This window comes from Oenanthe melanoleuca, chromosome 2, assembly GCF_029582105.1.
Source record: "Oenanthe melanoleuca isolate GR-GAL-2019-014 chromosome 2, OMel1.0, whole genome shotgun sequence".
In the NCBI taxonomy this organism is placed as follows: Eukaryota; Metazoa; Chordata; class Aves; order Passeriformes; family Muscicapidae; genus Oenanthe; species Oenanthe melanoleuca.
Window position 1 is genome coordinate 121,791,685 of NC_079335.1, and position 27,078 is coordinate 121,818,762.

General features: G+C 39.6%; 1 protein-coding gene across 1 annotated transcript in view; it reads right to left on the reverse strand.

Annotated features, from left to right (window-relative positions):
* The window catches only part of SCIN (scinderin), a 45,940-nt gene that overhangs the window by 14,294 nt on the left and 4,568 nt on the right, over nucleotides 1-27,078 (reverse strand). Inside the window, exons 3-5 of the mRNA XM_056484442.1 lie at nucleotides 26,087-26,248; nucleotides 14,668-14,817; nucleotides 188-280 (exon numbers count right to left, since the gene is read on the reverse strand). Of these exons, the coding sequence (XP_056340417.1) occupies nucleotides 188-280; nucleotides 14,668-14,817; nucleotides 26,087-26,248 (405 nt within the window). The remainder of the gene's footprint in view (nucleotides 1-187; nucleotides 281-14,667; nucleotides 14,818-26,086; nucleotides 26,249-27,078) is intronic.

Consider the following 27,078-nt stretch of genomic DNA (forward strand, 5'->3'; position numbering starts at 1 on the left):
TTTCCCCTCAAATTACCTGCACTATCTTGATTGTACTCCTTTGAGAAACTTGTCCATTGGCTGCAAATAAACTAAATAAGAGCAGTTCTGTAAACGAAGCCAGAACTCCATATATGAGGAAGGAATGAATAAAAACATGAGTACTGTTGAGCATACCTAATTATAAGTAAATAAATAAATAACTTACCATATATAGCTTAGCACTTCTCCTGTTTGTGACATCAGCCCGTTCATCATCATCATCCTCACACTCAGGAAGCTCTGGCTTGTTCCCTAAAACCTGTATAAGAGAATAACAAATTCAATGCAGAGAGAGTAGGTGCTGAAGTGTAAACATCTGTACAGTAATGGGATAATTATAATAATAATTATAATAATTGGGATCATCTTTATATATAAGACAATCTGAAACCAAACTCATAGCTGACACAAACATACAGATACTTTTTAAAAACTGTGTCAGATCTCCAGCAACTTTATAGCTACATGATGCCTTTTCCACGGGTCCATTTGCTGGTTGCCTACATGGCACAAAATACACATAGAAAGGTGTATGTGATCCTACTCTATGTATGTGTTTACCTGTCTGTCTTCCTTTTTTCTTCCCAGTAACTTCTGAACTGTTGTCAAGCACATCTTTTAGTTTTTGGAATGACATTACTCTTAAAATGTTTAACAATACTAAAATTAAAACTGGCAGAATGAAACATATTAGTTGAAATTATAAAGTAATTAAATTAACCATATAAAATATCAGATTATGAGTTCTTTAATCTTAAAAGTTACAGATTCTTAATACCATTGAAGGGGAAAATTTAGCTAGGGTCTTGAAAATAATTTATGGTGTGAGAAAAACATTTTCTTGCTCTACCACCAGGCTATCAATTTTAACACTGTGGTAGTTTTACATCATGGGCAATATTATAATAACTATCACTACAAGAAATTTCCAGAGGTTCATCAAGAATATATTAGGTCAAGTAATCATTATTAAGTCCTAGTTACCCTTTCTTGATGATCTTGCCTTAATGATTCATATATGTGGATGGATCCAAAGGTTACACACAGATTATTATGTACTGCTATGAAATTATGTCCCAGAATGAATGCAATAATTGATATGTCTGAGAGACTAAATATTAACATAAAGTACAAGGGCAGTGCCAGCCTCCCTGTGAATTTGTGCATTATCTGTGTAACATGCTGTGCAATATAATGTGGAGTTGCAGGCAAAAGCCTTGTAAATATTTGATAACAGGGAAGCCAAATAAAGTATACAGCTGCAAACAATTTGGAAAGAAAAACAATATAAAATGAATATTTAATAGAAATCTGCCATCTGTGGAGTTTTCTTACCTGGTAAAGTCAGTAAAATAGTAAAATAAAGTAACATGAAAATAGCCTTTTCAAGTGCAATTGCTGCAGTTTAAGCCAGAAAATCTGTAACTCACTGAATGCAAGAAGACAATGCTCTGTTTAAGAAGGATGTTACCTATAGCTCTTCAGTAGCTATCAGTCAGCATTTCCTGAATTTACACTACAGGGCTGCAGATTTTCTACTCTATAGGCCAAGCAGGGCTCCATGTCCACCACAGAGTGCTGGTGAATGGCTAGAACAGTGGGCATGTGCAGTTTATTGGCACAGATTTCTAAAAATGTTTCCCTTCCTACCTGTCTTTGTAATGCCAGGGTCACAGAATTGCCAAATAACAATACTAACAATAATAATCTTTACCTGAGCAGGCACTGAACAAGTCTGGTTTTATAACATTTGACTTTCAGTAACCAATAAGAGGGTAAAAGAGTCCTGTTAATAAAACTCTCAGAAGTTTGTACTCACTAGTGCTCTGCTTAATTAGGCATTTACATTAAAAGAAAAAAGTAATCCCAAAAACCCAAAAAACAAAAACAAAAAACCCGAACCAAACAACAAACAAACCAACCAACAACCTCCAAAACAAACAAGTAAAAGACCCAAAAAACCCCACTAAATTTTGATTTCTGATACAAATAAAGTCAGTGTTTTCCCTTGCTGTGCATATAGAATACCTATGGCACCACAATTATTTTGCAGCATCTTTGTAAGTCATGCACGATGATATAAAATCCCTTTTTAACTATGCAGGTGTCACTCTGAATATTTCAAAGCAAATAGTGCCTGTTGGTGTTTGTGAAAGCACTTTTTTCAGAAGCTTCTCTATTTCCAGCAAGGTCTACATGCTGCAGTCTGGCAGCAATTAAAATTTAAAAATTGGGGTTTAAATTTGGGCCCAGCACAGGTCAGTTTGCTGGCCTGACCTGTTGCTGTCTTAAAACCAAATGCAGAAATGTTTTTCTGAAGTAGATAGAGAATTATGTCAGACTCACAAAGCTGGTCTTAGGAAATCTCAGTTCATGGGTACTAGCACAGGGAAAGGGGTTAGTGCAGGTTGTGCAGGTGCAGCTATAGATATGAGACATTCTGGTTCCAGGGAAACCCTTCCACAGCTCATTAAACAGCAGCTTCTCTGGCCAAAGAGCTTCTCTGCCCCTGTGCTTCAGGCACAGGAAAACAGAAAATACAAATTATTAATTTCTCTAATTCTTCTTCTCAGAAGGGCCCAAAAACAAATGGAGAAGGGCTTTGAGAGTGTCCCCTTCTCCTGCATTTTACGTCACAGCTGCTTGTAGATCCTGGCATTGTGGTGACCCTTGTTAAGAAGGACACAATGTGCTTCTCCTCTCACCAGGTAAGGAAACCCTGACTTGTGAGGAGGGCTGGGAGCCAACACAGCTGTCAGAAAGTGCCCTGAGCTCAATCACTAGCTGTACCTGCACGTGTTGGTATCAAAACCAGAAGATGATACGAGGTTAAATGACCTAAGGCCTGTGAAGGCACCAATTGTGAAGACATGTAGCATATATACATATAGATGTATACTCAATACATGAAGTGATATTGTATGAAATATATATAGTCAGTACATATCTGTATTGCTAGGAACAGTTGATGCAGTTTCCAACATGCATTTGTTTGTCTTACAGACTGGAGGATGAAACAGGGTCATGGAAGGAAAAATCCAGCACTTAAATACAAAGCATTAAAAAATGCTGGAATAATCATAAGTTCTTTCCCAGAGAAATGCCTTCCAGTGAAGTTCTCTTTACTCTTCCCAAGGCAGACTCCCATGCTATGTCTGCATGTTATGACAATTAGTAGTTTTATCAGTAAGATTACAACAGTATTTGAAGAACAGCCAGTTGCTGTGCTGAAATTGGGTTGTATCATTACATAAGCAGCTGCTGGCTGAGCTGTAGCTCTCTGGGCCACCTCCCTTTTTACTGAGAATTCTTATGTAATGGATCAAAAAGAAAACCAATTGCTCCAGCTGAGGCTGCAGTCACAGGCTCCCAAAGCTTTGCAGCGAGGTACCCCAATAAAATTATTTATACCAACAGACCTTTCGAAGGACATTGGGTCTTCTGATACTTTTGACATACACTCTTAAGTCTCACACAACTCCTATGGCAGCTATATACACAGGACTGTGCTCATATAATCCTCCCTGTACAGTCAGGCTGCTCCTGGGACTGTATGGCCACATCTTCGTAATTCTTTGGGTTTAGCATTGTTTTAGCAGAAGTATTATTTAACTCCATACCTTTAGATCTTGTCTGAAGGCATATAACAGGAAATCAGTCTGCATTAATCTTAAAATTTTGGGGTTTTTATGTTCAGTTAGACTTTTGTGTTGACACTCTTAGGTTAGTACAAGAATACCATTATGCAAACCAACAGAACATCAGTTCCTCTACAATTGCCCAAGTTCACTCTTCTGGTAAATGCAATGTAGCTTATCCTGCCTGCAAAACCTGTTTCATATTTGCATGTACACAAGCTCTTCTCTGTAAATCTCTGCACTCCCTCAGATAAGTGCAAAATACTCCACCCTTTAAGAAGAAATTTGGCAAATATTTTCTTCATAACTGGAGAAGCCAGCTCTGCATCATAAATGAGCTGGTATTGATTTAATGGGAGCGAGAAGTTTAAGGAGTTCAGTGAGGCTGAAAATCCACCTAAGAAAACAATACCTGAACAACATGTCAAGTGAAGGTTAATTAAGAGAGAAAACCAGTTTTATATAGTATAACTTGTGTGCACTAGCATTGTATTTGATTTTCTTTGTCACATACACACTTTGGGTTAGGTTTCTGGGTCTGAAACTGAACGGTTTGTTGTGGCTGTGATCCCAAATATAAATCTCAAAACCACTCAAACTCCCATTTTTATTTGCTAAGAGCAATAGAAAGAAGAGCAAGAAATTTATATAGCTTAAAGCTGTCTAAATGACCTGACATTTTATTACTTAATACTTCTGGAAAGCAGTCAGGGTCATAGCTCATCATTTACTTTCCTGTATGCTCTGACACAAGCATGTCCTGCTCCACAAATTCAAGGTATACATGTATGTTGTGGCACAGAATAAAGCCACTGTGCAGGACTACAGGTCTGAACAACAGACACAGTATGAACTCATTGGTAGATAAAGGCTTAGATTTTTATTTACCTTCAAAGCAGAGAAGAATATTACAAGGAACATCTCTCTGAAATAAGTATTCTCTCAAATATGTACTTGAGCAGGGAAAAAAAATCCATCAGAGAAAGGAAGAGATGAATGTGATGCAGGCTAGTAATTAACTGGCTGACCTGGGTACCAGCACAGAGGATCATCAGGCAAAGGTGGCTTTAGGGCTTCTCTGCTAAAGTAGCCACAGTTTAACTTCTAACTTGGGGTTACTGGTTCCTCTGACAGAGCACAACCACTGCTGAGAATATTCCAGGCCGGACAAAAATGACTTTTGACATTTGTCAGATTATGAATAACCAAATATGCTTATTTTCCTGATTATTGTAACCTGGAACTCTTCCATCAATTTGAACAAACTTTCATTATCCTCCAAAAACTTACCCTTTCACTGAACTGCTTACAGGGTTTCTGCCTGAAATGGCCTCTCACTAGCAATTCCAGCAACAACAGATCTCACTAACCTTGAGCAGACATCTCCCACCCCTGAACACAGATTGAAAATAAGATGGACACAGCCATAATGCACTGAGAAGTGGGCAAAAGGATGGTTTATGCTAACAAATAGTTCTGGCATGCTGTTAATTTCTGGGTGTTTACCATGTAATTTGTCAAAAGGATTTTCTGGCATTAAGGTCTAAATCTGATCTGTATGAATTCAGATTGCTATAAAACAGCAAAACACATCAGCTGCTCGTGGCACTTTTGATGCATAAATTATGGCCTGCATTTTTAGCAAGTTTCTGTTGTCTCAGGAATTTCAAATGCAAATCATAATTTTTTCAAAGCTTTGTGCTTAAGTGCCTAAAAATAGGGCATTAGGCTTTGGCAGCTTTTAATAAAATATTTGCAACTTTGCATATCTGTCTGGGATAATTTGAATATAAAGTCTTTACTTACAAGATAACAATATTCTAATATTAATTGTCTATTCTGTGAAACTGGCCATGGATAACATGTTTAGAGAAGAGGGTCTAGATCAGTCTTGAGAGTACAAATTTGGTTTTTCTGATAGTTTGGCTCCAAGGTAAAACAGGCATTCTGTCCTGCTGGGACTGAGCTACTGGCAGTACCTAAGCTGGTTATTTACTTGGAGACTGGGTGTGCATGAAATGAGGAAATCCCCAGCCTACACTATCTGTAAATATCTGGCTTTTAGGATGCCTCCAAGATGAACAGTGATCCTGTGCTAAAGAAACCAGGAAGGTGAAAGGCAGTAACTATGAAATGCAGCACTCTTTTCCTAACCATTACTGCTGCTGAATGAACATGGGAAAACTGAGCTGTTCAGCACCTGCCTACCTGCAGCATCATTAAAAATGAACTAATCAATCACCCCCACATATTTTTCACATTTATACATTTATACTCTTTCTACCTAAATTTTTAATCTCATTTTTTTGTTAACATTGTCCTCTGATACGAGAAGTAGCATTAAATATGGAACCCAAAGCCTGCAAAGACTTGTACATGTACTTGAGATGCCCATTTTTCCTGCTTTATTGGAACATAAATTGAGGCACACACTGAAGCCTTTGCAGCTTTGCAGATCTCTGTTTGAAGGCCTTGTGGATAAAATATCTTACGTGCTGCGTGACAGTGCATGCTTATGTGCTGGATAATAATGAAATAAATCAGTAACTAGTGCCAACAGGGAGCCTCAGACAGAAAGAATATTTATCTGATAAAATCCACAACACTCTCAGCTTTTCATTCCTTAAGTGCCTCCAGTTTTGCAGCTGGTCCCAAGGCTGTGGCTGGAGCATACCAATATGAGAGTGAAAGGAGCAGTGTGACACACACTCCATGAAGACTGAGCTGGAGGCTGCAGCCCAAGATTGGCATCCAGAGACCCTGCTAGAAAATCAGTGTTCCCAGGGGATGCACAGCAGCTGGAAGAGCAGCAGGCAGACGTGATACCAGCAGCAGCAGGGTGTGCAGAGGAGCTGCAGCAAGGTGTTTCAGCACTTAGACCATGAGAAAGGGGGTAGAAAAAGCCACTCAAGGCATTGGAATATTTCTGCAGTGCAATGCTGACTCTATTCACAAGCTCAGCATTTCCAGTCCCATACAGCAAACAGACCAGATATGCCAGGGGATGCTCTCTGGTGTGACACCAAACTCTTCAGTCCAAGACAGAGCACAGACTGGACTCTAACATTTAAGAAAGAAATTCAGAAAGTATTTTGACAGATATTCTCTAATGACTCCTGATGATGCCTGAAATAAATTAAATCTTTATTAACACAGAGAGAGCAAGAATGTACCTTTCACCTGGTGGTATAGGAGATATATCCTGCTTACCTCTTTCAAAATAATTTCCTCCTGCAAGTTTTGGTGCCCCTCACTAACTGATTTAGGTCTTTAAGTTTCTACATATCCTAAAATTTTGTGTAAAGGAGCCAAAACATTCTGCTATGATTTACAGTTCTTCGTAGCTAGAAGCTGCAGCACTTACTGCAGTATTTAAATCCATCTTCATTTACCTACCTTTTACTTTTAAAGGTAAAGCCTGTCATAGGCAGTTGTGTAAGCAGAAGACCTGGTCCTAACAGCCTGCTCTGCAGTGCCTGCAATAATTATATTCACAGATTTCTTCAGCATCACACACTGTGGTGGTGAAAATACTGAACTGATCCCCCAACACATGGGTTGCTTTCTTCCATACAGCTGTGCTTCACTCTGGCCCAAAATTCCATTTTTACATGGCCTGGACATGGAACAGCAATCTGTGCACATGCAGAGTTCATTAAAAAAAAAGAACACCCAACAAAGCAATCTACAAAGTTTTTCCTCCCTGAGCCCTTCCTGCGCTACAGAACTTTCACTAAGGAAAATTCAAAGGCAACCTTGCACACAGTTGCTCTGCAAGGGGCTGAGAGGAGACAAATCTGCAGGGAAAAAAAAAAAGAAGGAAAAAAAAATCCCTTCAAGATGCATTTCTGTTAGGGAGATGCAGGATTCTCAGAACTTTTTATACAGCAAAGAAAATCTACCCGTTCAGGTCTTCTCCATGGAATTCCCCTGCTGTAAGAAAGTACCTTGAAATAAGAGCTAACAACCACATGTAGAGATAAGTGCTAACATCTCTTGTCTTTGGCCTTCTCTTAATTATGCTCATTTAATAACTGAAAATTATAGTACTTTTTCAGCAATAGATTTCTTGATAGTATAGCACAGAAAGGAAAAAAGCCATTACAAACTCTATTCATATTCTAACATGTAATTATAAGATTATAATTGACTTATGTGGTAGCCCTGCAAGCACTACAGCTGCTAAAGAAGGAAACATAACAAAGATGAGTGGTTTTCTCACTCACAAGAATGCAAATGAGACATGTTATAATCTGATCACAAGCACTTCCAGAAAATCATTAGGATCTTAGAAATTCACTAGAATACCTAGTTTAGAAGCAACTTTCCTAGCATAAGAAATTAGGTTTTCAACCACCTGCTAGTAGAGCTGCTCATAAAGAATTTAGCTCATGCCATGCAGTATGGTAAACCTGAACATTTTCTTTTCTGAAATTAAATTTCTAATGGAGGCACTGAAATTCATAGAGACTTAATTAGAAGCCTGGCTTTCAGATGTGTTTGCCACCTGCAGCTCCTATTCAGTTCCCTGTCATTTAACTACCTGGCTTCAGGCAGCCAAGACTGAAAACTGCAGCTTGAAAAATATTATGGGCAGCTCCCAATGTTTAGGTAGATTCCTCCTTACCAGCCTCTGCCATTCTCTGGCCAAACCCCTCTAGATCTTCTACATGGGTCTGAGGAAAATGTTGGGCCAAATACTCAGCTGGTGCAAGGCAGCTAAGCTGTACTAGAATCCAGGCCAGGCAAGTTTTGTCTGGGTATGAGTTGTGTAATGTAGCCATTTAAATGTAAATTTGCATCATGAAAAGGGACTGTCCTTAACAAAGGAGACAGGCTCCATTGCTGTAAGGAAAACAGGACTCCTGGTTTTGACAGTTTGAAACTGGCACCCTGAAGGGCAAGGGGTTTGCACTTTGTACCCACATTCACAGCCCATCATAAAGCTTGATTAAACACTGGAATGTTTGGTAAGCTGCCACTCCTCAGACTGAACAGGTGTTGCTGTGAAAGGTGCACAGTCACGTGTAGGATTCTTACCCCTGTAGGTTTACTCCCCTGGACTATTTTGAGTTGTATCCAACAAACTCTTACTGCTCAAAATGACAGGAACAAATTCTTGCTGGCACCTGCATATACTCAAAATCACTCCAGTGTAGAAATGTATTCGACTTCCTGAGGGGTAAATTTGACCCACAGTATCAAAGCAGCCTGAGAAAGCTGTCTGATCATTTGAGTAGCCAATGTGACTACTAATACAAACTACAGCTAGTAGTTCTGCTTCCTTAAGTCTTCACATTCTCATGAAAATGTAGTTGACTTCTCTGTGTGCCTGTGTTACTGAGTCTTTGCACTGAAGTCTGGTACAACTTCCACTGTCCTCACCCCTCTCTCAATGCATTCATTTTCCTTTGAACATGACTGCTCAATACTGCCTCTACCCTGGGACTGAAACTCATTTCTAGTATTTATTTCACAAAATTCCTTCCAGCTGTCTCAATTTCTATAATAAAAGACATTACTTTGGTTTACATATGTCCAAAGTCATAGACAGGACTTCATTACTTTTCATATTGGGCATTTTTCTGGTCATGAACAGGTCAGGCTGGACCCTGACAGTTACATGCAATTCAGAGCTTATGAACATGCAGCATCTGAGTAAAACTGAGAACAAGCTACATGATTAAACAATTGTTTAATCCCTAGCAAATGCTTGGAGTTAGTAGTCCACAAAAAGAATATAATATTATTCTAAGAAGTTTCCCCTCTTCCTCCTCTTGCATCACCCTCACTCCCACTGTATACAAAACAAACAAACCTCCCCTGGCACAATGAGCAGTTTTTGCAGAGTTGTGATGGCAGATCCTGCTCTTGCTGGCTCTGGAAAGGAGCAGGTACCAAACCTGTGCCTTCACCAGTGGGGCACGTGCTGCTGTTCCAGCCTTGTGTAATGATCCATGTGACAGGGCCAGGAACTGCAGGAACCTGCACAGCTCCTTCAGAGCAACAGGTCCTTGCACTCTCACACCCACTGACATGTCACAGCAAGCCTCACTTTTCCCAGCTAGCTCACTGTGCTCCATGCTGGCCTTGGTTTGTAAAAAACAATTTTTAAGGGCTTGAATTTGATAAGAAAGGAAGGAGTGATCCTGCTCTTCCATCCATATGATCAGACATCCATCTAATTAGTTTTAAAGATTACTGGAGCTCCATGTTTTCAACATGTTTGCATTGTTTGGGTCTCTAGAGTCTGGAGCCTCTGTAACTTGCATTTGCAATGAATCTCTTTATTGTCTGTGCTCTTGGGATTTTATCCACGGGGCTGAGTTAGCACTGTGTAGTGCTGCCAGTCCCTTCCAGCTACAAAGGTAGAAAGGTGTGACTGGCTGTAATATGATCAGACCATTCACGTGTAGTATTTACACCACAGGCAAAAACAATCATCACTGAACACAATGGCATTCAGGAATTCTCACGACTAAGCATTGCTTAGGGGCTTTAAAGAAAAAGCAGGGAGGAGAAAGGCTGCCTTATCAGCAAGGAGGAGGAAGTTCCCCCTGATGCTCAGTATTTAGCTAGCTGAACCTTTACACAAGCATTTTATGAGGTTTGGACCCACCTGTTGTAAGGGCTCTAGAGTGCTCACAAAACAGGCACCTGACAACTGCAAATGCTGAGTAAATGAAAGTGGTGGAGCTTTATGCTGAAAGGCTGAGGAGTGATTCCAAACATGCATACTAACAAGATGATTCATTTTCTTGTGGTTTTGGACCTCAGCTGTCACATTTCTCAGGTTTCATTGTTTTCAATCATGAAAATCAAAAACCTTTGCAAAACCACAACAAAAAGTCTCAGCAGCAAAACCCACAACAATCATATAGCACCAAGAGCAGTTTTAAGGGAGTAATCTGTAGGGGGAGAACAAAGCAGTTCCTTGAATCAGACAGGCTTAGAGAAAACAGAAGCATCTTAAAGTGTTAGCTGAACTTGATTAAGTACAGGGGGAAGATGCAGGCTTAACACTTAGTTTAGGTAAAACTCAGTCTTATCCTACTTTTTCATTGGCTCTCATACCCTACAGACTGACACAGCTGCCCAACATTCTTGAAATGTATCACAGGGAGATGAGTCTATGCAAACAGAAAATACTGTCAACATAAACGTGTTTTAGGGTGTCTAATACTTCAAATTACATAAATAGAAGAAAACAAATATACTAAGACTTTCTTCTCCCCTCTACTTCATCTCTAGGGTTACAAGACCAGATCAAGGGATTGCTGCACAATGAAAGGAGGATTGGATGCTTTGCATCTTTCCCTTGAGTGACTCAGAACTGAAAGCTTCTATGCTTTCTTCATTACTGCAAGCACCTTCAGCTTGCTGGCTGACTAGAAATCTACATTCAGTAATTTCTGATTCCTTGCATCCATGTTTGCCATTACTCTACAATATTAAATAACAAGATTATGGGAAATTAGTTTTAAAATAGTTTCTCCAATTTTGTCTTCTCTTCAAAATTAGAGCAGAGATTCCAGCTAGAGTAGAAAATTGCCTGTCCTAAGCATGGCTGCCTATTACTTTGGCTGCTCTCAGTCCTCAGTGATCTCTTGGACAACTAAAAGCAGTGCTGTGAGATCTCTGCTTACCACTGCAAGCAGTGAGAAGGATGAGTATCAGTGTCAGCACAAGGGGCCCAAAGGGACAGATAGGACTAGTAACAGACACTAGAGGATTTTAGTCTTATGTTGTCTTTGAAATAATATATTTAGTCTTCCATCCTAGGAAAAAAAAAGCCAAACAAAAAAAAAGGAAGTGTAGGTAGCTTTAATTCTTACATGGTCACTCTGCAGCTACCAAACTGAGTCAAGCATTATTAAGATTTGTTTTTGGGTTGGTCCCATGAAGGTCAAAAAATTCCTGTAACACAGTTCAAACATTCAATGTAAGATTCAGCAGAAGAGGTAACTATTCAGTTGTTCACATGCAAAAATCAGAGCAGAGTTGTCATCTGGTGATTTTTTTGGTGTTCTGTTGAGACTGGTGACCAGTCACAGCAACAGCAGCAATTTGTCCAAGGGGGTCTGTTTCCCTTTTAACTTTCCAAGGTAGCAAGCCTATACAGCACTGCTTCCTTAAACCTGCCAGTCACTATCTCACCTAAAGCACAAACATGCAGGTGAAGCCAGATACATAAATATCTTTTATATTCTAGCACAGAAAGCTTCTGCCTTGTCTTCACAGTCAAGAGTTCTAATGATCCCTGAAGCATCTTATGAGAATTTCTGTGCTGCAAGTCTGAGCTTTCCAGACATGCTGCGTCTCCAGCAAGCACAGGATGGTCACTGCATGTTCCAAGGTGGCCCAAAAAAAGGGCTTGCTGCTGTCCAAACTACTCACATACCCACCTTCTAGTAATCCTCCTTTCCCAGGGCCAGGGAGCTGTATCTTGCTGGTCTGCCACAGCAATTCATCCAGTCCTACAGCAGCTCCAGACAGCTCTCTCCCATGGGCAAATTCAATGTACAGCCTGTTCCCAATGCTAAAAATGGTATCTGGGAGTAGGTAGCTGCCCTTATCAGACAAGTTCACCCTGCTGGCTGGGAAACACCACCTCATCACAGCACTGCTGCCTCTGCTAATCCTACTGCAGCACACAAGTGTGGCAGGGCTAGTTGAGCCAGCCTGTGTCTTGCCTCTGTGGTGGAATGCAGGCACAGAAGACTTGCTTTTCTGCTAGGGAATCACAACTCTGTGCTTCAGTATTGCTGATACTCATGCTGGGTATGTCAGCCCCTGCCTGAAGCTTCTACTGGCACTGCATGGCAAGTTTGGCCACTGAAATGGAAGCAGATTTCTAGCTCACAGGAAGGGGAATCATTCCTGACATTTGTCAGAGAACATTAATTTTCGGAAATCTCTTTCTTATTTCAGTGGCATACTGGATGACAAAATGAATATTTAAAGTATGCAATTCTTCTCCCTAGAAAATAAATCAACCTTTTTCTAAGAAAGCTGGAGATGCCAAAAATCCACCCTTCCTGATGTGGAGGGAAGAAACAAACAATGTCAGCTCAACAGCAGTTAGCCTGGGAGAGTGTAACTGCAAGTTAAGAGACAATTTTGTGGAAGCAAGGAGAAATCCAAACAAAGAGTACTAGGATACAATTTGAGCAGGAATAAGGATTAATGCATTTTATATGTTTGTGAGGTTAACTAGCACATTTCAGAGTGGACTGGGAGAGCCACAGCTGAGCTGCAGACCCTGTTATGGAAGCAGCACTTACAAAAGCAAGGCTAGCATGATGCTGACTAGAAGATAAACACTCACTCAAACTGGGCTCATCACAGTGGCAGCAATAAAAGCAATTAATCTAATTGCATTGAACTACCCATTTCTGTTCCCTCTATATTCAGAATCCCAAGAGAAAAGCAGAAACTTCTTCATAGACTGCTGTGCAAGTGAAGAAAAAATTTATTCCCTGATACAATAACAATGCACTACAGGATCAAAAGGCGACCTTAGTGTTTTCCTGCTCTTAAACGTGTGTCAAGGTTGCTACAGAACAACAGTTGCACATAAATGACAAAGAGATGCAGGGGTGAGGGCAGCATATCCCATATCCTTGCTGGGGCAGCACTAATCCAACTCATCTGCACCTCAGCCAGACAGGAGGGGCAAAGGGAGCTGCTCTGCATGCTCCCAAGGCACACAGGAGTGTATCAGAAGCTCTGCCCAGAGCCCCCAGTGGTAACCCCATGAATCCCAGTGCCACCCAGCCACAGCTGCAGCAGGATGCAACCCAATGCTGTGATTCAAACCAGGAACAGGAGGTTGCTCTCTAATTGCCAATCTGTGCTCTTTCCAAAAGAGTTATACATGTAAAATATGTGCCACATCAGAGCCAGTGTGGAAAGTTCATACAAGGAAGTAAAAATCCAGACAGAGGATTGTTTGCTTGGGTTTTTCCTCTTCAAAAATCTCTGGTACACTGGGTGCCACCTCCCCTACTCCTGAGCACAGCTGCATCTGCACTCACAGCCACAGGAATAAAGGTCTTTGCCAGCATATGGCCAGTCCACCCAAAGGGGTCCACAGCCAGCATGGTATGGGCTGGTGGCTCAGCATCTGCTTTGCTGCTCAGGCAGTAATTAATTATGCTACATATGACCACACTGAATGAAAGCACCACAGAAATAATTGCACTCCTGCATGCACCATTAGCTTTACTTCCTGAACTTAATCTGGAGTACAAGACAATATCCTAGCTGTACATATTCCATTTTATTGAAGGACTGCTTTGTGACCCTGCTTCCCTCTTCCTTCTTTTTAGAGAATGAATGGAAGAAGCTTAATTTAGGACACAAATGCCAAGTGCCAATGCTTTTATTAATATGTGGCCTGCAACAACACAAATGATTGTTCATTTTTTGAGATCTGAAAATTCATAAATTGGGAATTTTTTTCCATTCTACCTTGATCAGCTCAGTAATGATATCTAAAATCTGGGGATTTTAAATAAATGGCTAACCTTTCTAAACAAATGAGGTAGGGGGTCACTGGGGTTTCTAGAGGCTAGGTGCATGTGATGTTGAAATAGAAGCAGAAGTATGCAAAGCAGTGTGCAATACACAATTTGCTACATTCTTTTACTTTCTACGCACAGTAATTCTGTGTCTTTCCTCGTTTGGTGCTGTCCCAGATGGATGCTCCTTCCTCACACAGAGCTGATAGTGTGCATTGGTGTGTGCCATGCTGTTAATTCAGTCACTGTTATTAAGATAACCCAATAAAGCAAACATTTGTTCTTGTAAAAGTATTCTCAGATGATTAATTATCTCAGACTGTAAAGCCCAATTAACACTGCTGGATAAGGAAGGAAAAGGTATAAATTAGCCTACTATATCCTTTATCCGTCTTCCTAGCACAAACCCAACCTGATTTAGTTCCTGAGGTGTAAAAACTTTCTGTTCACAGCTATGTCAGCAGCAAGTTTGCACATTTCAGTACCTCTATGAGGCGTTCTGGCTCACCCCCTTCCTCCACAGTAATTAATTTAGACCTTCCATTCCGCTCATTGTCCCGAATGCCAACAGCAACCTGTGTAGCCTTCAGCCTCTCGTATTTATTGCAAGATGAGCCACACCACTGGTAGATTTCCTGAAATAATGAAAAGAACACACACATCAGCAGTAGGATTCAACACAGCAAAGTTATGAAATTCATTTTATTAACAATTATCCTACTGGATCGAAACCAGCGGAACATTGGTGAACCTGCATCTTTCAGAAGTACTTTCTAGAAGAGTTGCTCAATCATGTAGATATTTGCAGTATCTATGACATAATCTCAAACTGCACCAGGAGAGATCTAGGTTAGATCTTAGAAGTAACTTCTTCATGGAAGGGGTGAATAAACATTGGAATGGGCTGCCCAGGGAGGTGGTGGAGTCACACCCCTGGAGGTGTTTAAGAAAAGTCTGGATGTGGCACTCAGTGCTGTGGTTTGGTTGACAAGGTGGTGCTCAAAGGTTGGACTCTGATCTCAGAAGTCTTTTCCAACCTATTTCATTCTGTGATGCTGTAATATGCAAGATATTTACATAATACAATTTAACTTCCATATATTAGGAGATCACTTGAGCTCAGAACAGTCAGAGTTTTGATTTGACTGAATTTTCTCCCAATTACATATAGAACTTCAGCTAATTAAAGTACCAGAAACTCCTAAATTTGCTACTGCAAATTTTATATATGTCAGCTTATCTTCTATGGTACTTCAGTGGTGCTGGTACTCACCTGTGTCAAGAAAAAAATTAATTTCAAAATCTCAAGGAAGATCCTCATTGTATAAGTTACTAAAGCACAGTTAGACCTTTCAATCCAGTTTTTATTTGCTGACCTTTTTTTTTTTTTTTTTCCAGAATGCAGCATGTTCCCAGGGCACCTCTCAGGAAAGGCAGGCACTGGAACCAGCCTAAGACAAGTCACCTGATTCAGCCACACAGACCACAGACCCCCAGTTTTGGCAGCTCCTGTTACTTATCCAGAACTTGAAGCATTTCAGAATAAAGAATTTAGATTTCAGTTTTGATTAAAATTACTAACAAAAGGTACAAAATAACTAACAAAGTTATTACTAATAGCAAACTGCAGGGATGCTAGAGGCTGGACTGGAAGGAGGCAGTCCAAGGAAATTAGTCATCTTGGGCAGTTGCTTCCCCCACCTTCTCCTGGAAGAAGGTAATTTGATTCTTCACATGATTCTGTCAAATAGCTCAAATAGTACAGCAAAGGTACACAGTCATTTCCAGCTTTAAAAAGTTTCAACTGGTTTGTGTTCATCTGCAATGCAAATTTTAATCACAGCCCTCACTGAATAAATTACTTGGGCTTAGTTTTATGTTGTATATACAACTGTGTAAAACTTAGATTTGAGATGCGTTTCATAAAAGAAAAAGTCAAGTTATTTCTTCTGACCACTGTTGGTCTTTAACAGAATTTGAAAGGGTGGTTTCAGACATGAAAAGGGGATTAAAAGGGATGAAGCACAGCTTCTCAGTACTAGTAGATGCATATTTTTAGAAGACAGCTAACATTCATGGCATCTACATGCAAAACAACAACTTCCAACAGTTACTTTTCACTGGTTTGGACACAAAAAAATCCCACAGTGATCTCACTGTTCCCTTCCAACCTCCCTCCCCCTTTCAAAAGCACCTCTTCAAAGACAAAGTTTTAACCTTTGGTCAGGATTACAGCACAGATTCACAGAACTCTATTCCTTTCAACTTGCAGATGTTATGCAATGAAAGCTGTGAGGTTTTCAGCTTGCCTTTAACAACTTGACTGTAGGCTTAAATAAAAAATTGCTTCTAAGTTCTGGGTTAAATTAAAGTTTAAATTTAAAGTTTTGTCTGTTTACCAAGTTTCCAGAATCTGGAGACATAGCTGGTGTGTCAGGTCTGAACCTCATCTTAAATCTAACTTTCTGCATTTCTCCAGGAAAACAAAATATCTGTTCATACTTAGGGAAATAATTTTCTAAAGAACAAAATGTATAGAAAGTAAAATGTTCCAATCTGAGCAGGTTTTTTAATACATTTGTTATTGCCAGGCACTGCTTCAGCCCTTTCTACCAAATTAATGGAGATTTTCCATAACACAGACTCCTTAGCATCATTCTCATCTCAGCCTACATCCTACTAATTGAGCTTATTTGCAATTATGTGAGAAAAGAGGAGGCACTAGAGATACTGCAGCAATAAATGGGAATTCTTTATTTCCCATAGTCTGTAGAAGCAACAAGGAAGAGTAAGAAGTCATATCATAGAGAACAAGGGAAAGAGGTAAGGCAGCTGTTGCCTTATCTCAGATGTGGCAGTTTGTGGTGGAAATTGGTCATTCAGAAAATTTAGAAGTGGAGCATCAGTTCTACCCATAGTTGGCCTTCTCCTGGTTTTTTTTGGTAACTGGTGATGGAACCTCAAACAAGTAGTTGCATCTACAAAATGAATATTTTTGCTGTTCTGACCACAAAGGATATTGTGAGACTTAAACTGCCACTGCAAATTGCAAAGACCTTTACTTCTTGGACAATAAATGCATATTTTCTTTTCTTAGCATCTCCTAAAGGCCCCATTGCACCCAAGTTACTCCACATTCACAGTTTATTCTCTCTGTCTGCCTTCAGTCAGCAAGTGACTAAACTGAGCTCTCCTGCAGTCCACAGACTCTGGGCTTCAAATGAGCCTGAGGAAGGAGAAGGACCTTAAAAATAGTAATGGATTAAAAAAAATATTTAAAAAATTACAGTAATGGATTTCTGATTTTTAAATTTGCAGGTTTCATTATTTTCCTTATGGGGTCCATGTTCCAGGTTTTGTTCTACTGTATAAACTATATCACTTGAATCAACAAGCAGTATTTGAAAACATCCTTGATCTAGAGATTCACAAGTTCCATCTCACATAGTTATTTGAAAAATACTGATTTGAAAAGCTAGAGAAATAAGAATCTGCTTCCTTTTAGCACTAAAGTATAAAGACACTATTCTTTATCAAAAGCCTGAAAGCTAAACTTCAGGAACTGTATAAACAAAGTGAGGACATGAGCAGCCATAAGTCATGAAAATGTCCCAAAGTATATAGTATTGTAATGCATTTACTATGATCACTAAAATGTCTTAAACACCCAATCCTAGAAGCTTTCAGGAGTTGGATTTAAGTAGTTTTCTCTTCTGAGCTAAAATCATCTCATTTTCAATGTATCAAATTTTGAGGCCTCACACTAGAGAAGCTGAATATCTGTAAGTTTGCCTTCCTGATATAACTTACCCATTTCAGCCTCTAGGCAGATACAGGTTTTTCAACAATTTAAAACCAGAAAAAGAGTTTTAGAAGTTAAAGTCACTTCTTGAGAAGGCTAATATTTAGATCCAGATTTACCTGAAATACAGTAAATTAGTTATCTAACCATATCCAACAAATCATTGAGCTCTTGGGTCATATTTTATTATTCATGTATTTATTTTTTAGACAGATAAAATGCTCAGCTATGGGCCAAATATGATATTTAGCTTTAGCTCACTCACTACTTTCACAATTTCCTAGCTGTACTACACCTTCACTATTTTTAGGTTTGTTTTGCTAACTTTATTTGGAATTGGCAGGTTGACAAAAAATGTTTCCATTAAAATGAAAACAGACTTCAAGTGTTCACTACCCTCAAAATAAAAGAGCTTCATTCATCAGTAATTCCTGTGCCAAGCCCAGTTTATTTTCAGAAGTTTGCACTAGCAGTATTTATTTTTTAAACATCTTAAACAGAATTCTGAGAGATACCCTATATTAATGTCTGTTTATTTCAATATAGTTATTAGATCATGGTGGGGCAATTAACAGCAGAGGTTTTGAAAACATTATAATGAATAACATTAATAAAATGTTATAATGCAAAATGTTATAATGAAGAACAATGACCACCCTAGAGCTCCTGAGTGAGGCTGGGGAGGCAAGCTGCATCTGTGCCATGCACACTGTGGTCAGAACGAGCTCTCCCCTCAACTGCACATTTTGGGGACACAGTTTGGTCTTCCACACAGTATCAGAACTCACTGCTCTTACTCCTCATAGCTTCTGGCCTGCAGGGTGACCTTGTGCAAGTCACATGAGACTCCTACAGCACAGTAAAAATGACCCAGCATTTAGCCTTTATACAGAAGCTGTGCATCCGGATTATGCATGGCTCATGTGTAACCCTGAGCAAGAGCACTTGGCACTTCTCCCTGTATGGAGGGGGACTCTGAAAGTACACCTCCTGCTTCCTGCTTCAGCCCCAAATGGCAGGCACAGCAAGAGAAGGAAAAACAAACAAACAAAAATCACTTATTTGAGAAGCGACATAAAAAATAATTTTTTCCATCCCAACACATAGCCACCTCTGTATTCAACTGGCAGCCTCCTTAGTCTGAAGGCAAATGAAAATATACTCTTTTTCTGGATCTTTTGTGGTCATTTCTGTGGGTCTTAGCCAGGACAATGACAGGAAAAGCCAAGAAGCTTAAATTCATGAAGTTGTTTTTCTCTAGTTAAACAAGCCCTAAATATGCAAGTGTTTTAAACCTATATGGCTGCTGAAATATCTACTAATTTACAGGCCTCTATTGTTATTGCTGATTTGCATTCTCTTACATGAGGTTTCAAAACTCTAATTTGAAACAAGTTTTTTAGTGAAACTTCAATTTAGGTAGAAAATAACAGTGAAATGTTTAAGTCTCATTAACCTTAAATATTGAAATAAAATTTAAACTTTCATTAAGGAAAGAATTTAAGCCAAGCATCACCAGCTGGTATGCCTCTATTCTTTGTTTGGAGGTTGTGGTACACCTTAAACATGTCCACCTTTGCCCATATATACCTCAGAATATGTCTCAGAATGCAACAGCACCACAATTAAAAACAAATACCACTCTTAGCTGAGAGACAGCTAAAATCTGTAGTGCAGTAAAAGGCTGATGGTGGGTCAGGAGGAGAAGAGCTGTGATGTAGGGGTCCCCAAAACAGCCACTGGAAGGAAGCAAGGAAAAAAAAAAAAAAAAAAAAAAAAAAGCCCAGCATGCTAGAAGCAGATGGAACATACTTGAATATTGGCAAAGCTTTACACACATCTTATCATGCTACTATCAAAATAATGGGCAGGCACTCAACTGAGACTCTTCATGGCCATTAGGGAACAGCTACTCTGATAAGGCACGAGTTCCTTATAGCTCACTCAAAGGCTAGTCCTGTAATTATACTAAATATGCCTAAAGAAATACCAATACAAAATAGAAATAAATTTGGAAAAAAAAAATGATCTGCAAACAACAGAAATACTTCTAATGCCTTTAAATCTAAGTATTTGTAAAACAGTGGCATATTACATTGGTATTTGTGTTTAAAACACAAAGTTTTTGGAAATAAAACAGAGCCCTAAAGCAAGAGTGTGGAGTGCTTTTTTTAAATTTTATTTAAGTACAGAAAAATGTTAAATCAAGAAAAGTCCACGTGGTAGGGAAAATTACTGAAAAAAACAACTGGAATGCAGCACTTTTAGTCAGTTCACTGGCATCCAGGGTTTTTTTAGGAACTAACAATATATGTATTAATAAGAATGTTTGGATTCAACCAGATCAATATAGACCTCTGAAGGCATTTTCTCCTTAAATTAATATATTTTTTTCCTTTATTGATTGTGGAGTTCTTGATACAGGCAGGAAAAAAAAACCCTCTCATTTCACATATCCATCACATCTACCTTTCTTACATTTGTTGAAACTGCACTACAGTGAACCATTGAAAGTTGTGGAGTTTTGATAATCCAAAACAAACTCCAAATTCATTCAGCCAGAATACCTCTGAGGCCACCATGAGCCTGGCCCTAGTAAAATTACAATAGTGTCTTTGTAACCAGTCTTTGGAGTGTCCCATTTGACTCAAATGGAACACATTTTCAGACTAAAAATAAGTCAGATACAGCAGAGTCATGCACTCAGTACATTCAGTTTTCCTCTCACACCTGTTTTGCTAGCATGCACTAGGAATAGCTCTTGCTATATCACAGTAGATTAAAAATCAATACCAGGATAATCTTAATTCTAAACAGCAGCAGCTCAAGCTGCAAAACATCTGGATTTCCTACAACATCAGGAAGAAAAACAACTTAAATGAATCCTTGTGGATACATGTGTGTCCAGTCCACCTGAAGCTTAAACAATAATCTCTGTTTCAGATACTTTTCTGTCTACAGAAACTTTCCAGTCCGTAGAGTAAGAAGAAAAATCCATACTCCAAATACTTTAACTGAAGTAGGGGGCAAAAGGACCTAATTTTTTTTTCTTCCATCTGATGACTTTGAGATAGCAACTTCCAGAATGTTGACATTTACATTGCTGGAGTAACTGGTTCATGGAATTACAGAAAAATTGAGATGTTGCTTACCAAGATACACATTGTATAGACAGAATAACATTTTAATGCTGTTAATAAGTTAATAAAGAACCTAAGCACTTTAGTTCCTCAAGCTCAGCCACTTGTTTGGCAGCTCCCTGCTGCAGCATGAGCAATAGTTTAACTCTCAGCTGGGGGAAACTGAGGAAGAGGTTAGCTGTAGGAGAAACATGTGAATGGAAAACGGACATGAGTCAGTTGTTAGTCAGGGAAAGCAACTAGAAATGTACAGTTATGAACTGCAAAATGCAAGAATTACTCTTCCAGCCCTGTTTATACCTTAACAGTGACTTTATTAAAGCAATTACTATGCCTGTTGTGAACTGCTTTATCCAATGGAAGAAAAGCAAAGCCACCTAAGAGAAATAGTGAGGGAATATTACAGATGCCACCAAGACAACTATGCTTGAGGTTACAATGTGATGCTGAATCATACCCAGTGGTCATAATCATAAAGCAAGCATCTGTTATCTTGCTCTTTAAAAAGCAGAAGTTACTTCTCTTTTTGTAAACATAATCTAGTCTATACCAAGTTAACAGCTGTTATGAAAAGCAGCTGTCAAAAAAGCCAGCCTTTTTGCCTGATGTATTTCTTCTAGTGTCTTTGTTGCAAGGCAGCAATTTTTCTCCTTCTGACATGCTTATTTATGTCAGGTGTTCTAGTAGGAACACACAGATACATGATGACAACAACTCTGTTCAGTCCCATCTTTTGAGTTTCACAAATAACCAGCATACACCAATATATGCAGGGTTAATGCCACAATACTGGCAAGTTTCCTTCCCACTTTAAACCACGAAAATTCACAAAAGATATTAAAGTCATATCTTATCAGAAATAGACATATGTACAATATATTTACATTTGCATCTAGATGAATACTAAAATAGCCTTGAACACTGTATGTATGTTATTCACTAAATGGCACAGTGATTCATCTCTTCCCTTGCCTTCATGATCATTTTCCATGTCCTCCTGCTCCTTGCTGTTTTGAGAATTTTCTTGGTGATGAAGGAAGTCCAAGGATTATGTGTTAAGGGGAGGTGGCTGAGGATGGGGTGAAACAGAGAGAGCTGCATCTGGAGGTAGAGAGGAGCACAGAGCAAGGCCACCAAGGACTGCCAAACCCATCCTGGTGCCTCTCAGGTGGGAAACCAGCAATAGTTCAGGACAGGATTGGAAAGGCCTTGAGGAGAAGCCATATGAGGATCAGCTGAGGTCACTTGGTCTGTTCAGCCTGGAGGAGACTGAGGGGAGACCTCACTGCAGCCACAACTTTCTCAAGAAGGGAAGAGGAGGGGCAGACACTGATCTCTTCTCTGTGGTGCTCAGTCACAGGACCCACAGGAATGGCCTGAAGTTGCATCAGAGGAGTTTAGGCTGGGTATTAGAAAAAGGTTCTTCACCCAGATGATGGCTGGGCACTGGAGTGGGCTCCTCAGGGACACAGCCACAGCACTAAGCCTACAGAGCTCAAGAGGAATTTGGACAGTGCTCTCAATGTGACTCCTGGGGCTGTCCTGGATAGGGCTAAGAGTTTGATTTGAAAATCCTTGTGGGTCCTTTCCACCTTAGCATATTCTGTGACTGTGTGGCAGAAAATTCCAGCTCCTGGGAAGCCTTGAACAGAGCTACACCTGGACAAGATGCACTAAGCAGCACCTGACAAAGTAACATGTGCTCCACTCCAGGCCTTCTCACTTGTCCTGCCTGCCCAAAGGCTCCTTACAGAGATTCCCAGGCTCAAAGAGGTGATGTGGAAACCCCACATAGAAAAAACACCCCAACATGAATCAGGGTCTGGCACCCAGCACTCTCCTGGCTCAATCACTCAACAGGAAGATCAGCTCAGTCACAGCTCTCAGTTCATGTCAGAAGTCAGAAGACTGCTTAACTAAAAGGTCTTCACACATTTCCCACAGCTAACTCCCCTCATAGCACACACAGTGCTTACCCTGCCCTCTGCAGCTATTTTCTCTTCCAGCCCAGAGAGCTCAAAAGAAGCAAGATGAGATCTGGGCAGGGTATTTGAAGTGCTGTAAATGTAGCTTAGTAACAAATCAGCCAAGCTGCTGGTGGGCTGTGCTCATGGTACACGGCCCCATGGGATCCTGACCACTTTTAACAGAGGGGTCAGGAGACAGGCAGTTACAACACTATTTTTTGATCTTATTTCCAGCCAAGGTTTGACTCTAATAACTTAGAAGGCTGGATCAAGATAGAGTAACTTTCATTCAAGGTCAGGCTGAACAGAGCTCAGAGAAACCTCAGCTTGTTGAGGATGTCCCTGCTCATTGCAGGGGGAGTTGATCTAGATGACCTTTAAAGGTCACTTCCAACCAAAACTATTCTATGATCTAGGTAGGAGATAAGCATCAGAACTTGAACTGGAAACATGAGAACCTAGCTTGAAATGCCCTCACACACTTTTTGCTTAAAGCATTATCTCTGTAAATGAAATCCTCGTGCTAAGTAATGATTTTATTCCTATTCATCATTATCTTTCATAATTTTCCCTTATCTGTTGAAACAGTTTAAAATACTGCAGTAATTGAGCTTGACAGGAAAACTGAAATGATTTTTATTATATTAGATAAGTGCCTTGATAAAATATAACAGGAAATGGACAGCATAAGCAATTTTTCAGTGCCATAGAGACCATCCTTTTGGTTAGGTAAGAGACTGGGGAAAGTAAATCCTGGAAATTCATCTTATTGAACATACCACAATTTGTTATTACAAGCATTGACCATAAACTCATTTTATGCAATTACTGCTCATTATTCTTAGACAATGAGTCTGCAGGGTCTGCAATAAATACCAACTCAAAAGCAATCCTATTTAAGATTAATTTTATTCCAATTTTTAAGAAAAGGAATCTACATTAGCCAAAATACTTTTCTTTTTTCAAAGGAAACTTAAATTCAATTAAGAGCTCCTGTATAGACTCAAAGCATGGGCCTCTAGTCATGGAAAATTTCAATTTGAAGTGGAGTTATTTCAGCTTGAAATACAGTTCTTATAAAACTTGAGCAAGGTTTCTCCTGTGAAATCGTCTTTTCTATCACACCCATTTATTTAGAGGTACTTCACTAGACTTGTCTATCTCCATTCTGAACTGTGTCACACATTTTCATCTCCCATAAGCATGGTCTGGTTTATGCAATAACCTAAGACCATAAATATCCAGATGCTAAAACACTTTTGTCCTTGTCAGCACATCCAGAAAAACCCATCACTCTTACACAACTGACATGACAAGACTGAGAACTGTTTTAAACATGTGATTTGACTGACATTTCTCACAGAATGGCAAAAAAAAAGTGAATCTAGATATGGTTCACATCTAATCTTTCTTCCTCCAAAGGCACAGCACTGCATTGCTGCTTGGCCTCTGTCTTGTCAAACACTGAATCAGAAACCAGTGACATTGCAGTAAAAAAGTAAAAGGCTCCCAATGTACATTCAGTATCAGGTAAGGACTCTAAAGCCATATTACATTTAAATTGCTTAGTGACAGCACTCTCCTCTCCAAAAGGGATGGGCCCCAAGCTATACATGTAGCACTGCAAATCACCCACATGCATTTCATCTGGGTCATTGCCATGCCTGCACTGTGGCCTGAGTACCTGCTCAGGGTCATCTGGGTAACTGCAGCACAAAGAGGGTCAGAACAAGGTGAATTCATGGAGTACACTCAGTTCCACAGCATGGCCATGGGAGGTGAACTCAAGAAAAGTTTGGGAAAACTCAAGCCCAATTACAGATACTGCAAAAGCAGCATTTTCTAGCAATGTTTGGTTCCAAACTCTCCACCATGGGTTAACTCTGGAAGGGAATAGATAATTTGGGTCTTCTATGCAAAGTGACATAGAGAGATTACTTTGGATATTGATCACCAGGCTGGTCCAGATGATTAAACCAACAGATGTAAGAGGAATAGGATTATTCTCAAAAAACACCATTTGGTGTTTCTTCTGAAGGCTGTGAAGCATAATAAAAATCAAAGACATATTGGTATCCAAGCTGTATTGATTACCTTCAACTGTCACACTAGGGGACTTTTTCAGAGAAAAATGCCAAATGCACACCATTAATTCAGAAGAGTCCATTTTTTAAGAGGTCAGGGGAACTCTGAGATCTTGATGCAGCTGACCACTTCTTTGTGAAATACTACAGTTAAAACCAACTGCAGATAAACTATTTCCTTTCACATGCTTTCCATTTTCTACATGTGAGCACATCAGGCATGGGAATAATTTTAAATTGGTAACTAGCATCTAATTAGTGCAGACTACATTCCAGCTGCTACTCTTAGTATCAGAAAGTCTTACTATGTATTCTGGGGTGACAGCACTACACTTTAAGTCATTTGAAACAAGCAGAATTATCTTCTGTGTCAATATTGTTCTGTCCTGTCCACTCATTCTGAGCAGAAAGCCTTGAAGCACAGGATTGCTTCTCAAGTGATCTCTTGAAATATTCAAATAGTTTTATAATCACTTTGGCAGCTATTTCTTTAGGGTCAACTGTCACTATCAAAGTTGGATGACTATGAAGAAATGCTCTTAGGAGAATGGTTGAATCTGTGTTCTGTTCTGAACACTAGCACTGATCCCATTCATCTGGTAGAGAGTGCCAAACTCAGACTGGACTCACAGTGAACTGTTTAAGCTGTTCAAACCAGCAGTGAAAAACCCCAACGCCTTGAATGGGAAAGAGAACTGTCTCTTGAGGAATTATCTGTGCACACTTCAGGAAACATTTAGGGCAGTTTGAAACCTTTCAAGTGGTGTGACACTAAAACTAGTTTTCTAAAGCAGATTATTTCTGCTGGTTCACATGAGTGACAGAATCAGTTTTGCATTTTAGGGGATGACTCAAATCTTGGAAGGGATGCAGCTCTTACTTTTCAGCATTTTGCTCTAGAAAATACTTACACTTCCAAGGTCAATAATGAAACAATCTCCTTTGTTGAAGCTGGTCCAAGCCAGGGGGACTTCTGTGGCTCTTACAACTCTCCGGCCCTTGATATGCAGCAGCCTCTGAGCACTCAGATCATTAGTAACAACATGATTAAATCCAGAGGCAACACCACCTGCCTGAATAAAACAAAACAAAGCAGCCAGCTTTATTTCAGCTTCATTTCTGCAGTTACTTTTTTTGCTACAGATGAGTGACTAGCAGTGGAAAAATAATGGTTTAAGCAACAAGGAACAAGCTAAAGTAATGTACTGTTTAAGAGTGCTGAACACAGACACCACTGCTGAACGTTCAGGTGTGAACTTCAGCCAAAGGAGCAGAAGTCACCCTCCTTCAAAGGCTTTTCAGATAAACAGCAAAAGTGAAAGCACAGAATTTACAGCACTCTCCAGCTTCCATCAGAGGATGAGATAATACTGAAAGTCATTGTTAGGACAACAGTCAAGGACTGAGGAAAAGGAGAGAAATATGCAACTCCTTTTGAGGTGTTCCAAACTTGAATCTCAGAGGTCCAGGTGGTTTTAGTCCCTGGCTACATGTAGATGGATGGATAATTCCACAGCTCTGTAATTTTATGAAAGAGCTGAAAATATTTCAGAGTCAACCTGGAGAGGAGTCAACCTGTCAAGGAGTACCAAACTAGGCAAACTGTTGATTTACAATCTGTGAGTGTAAATATAAACATAATCTTGTAAACTGGCTTGGATGTCTGCCTCTGTGAGGCAGTATTCATTCTCCACTCTTCCAGACACAGACCTTGTGTTGGAACAGAGTGGCTCATGAAATTACAAAAAAAAATGTAAAAAATAAAAATTGGATTAGTCACTGTCAACCTCACTTATGCAGAGTTAAAAACTTAGTTGTATAGACAAAGAAGTTACAAACCTTCAAAATGAGGAAAAAAAAAAGGCTGAGTGAGCCATGGCTGCCAGAGCTTCTACTATGGAGT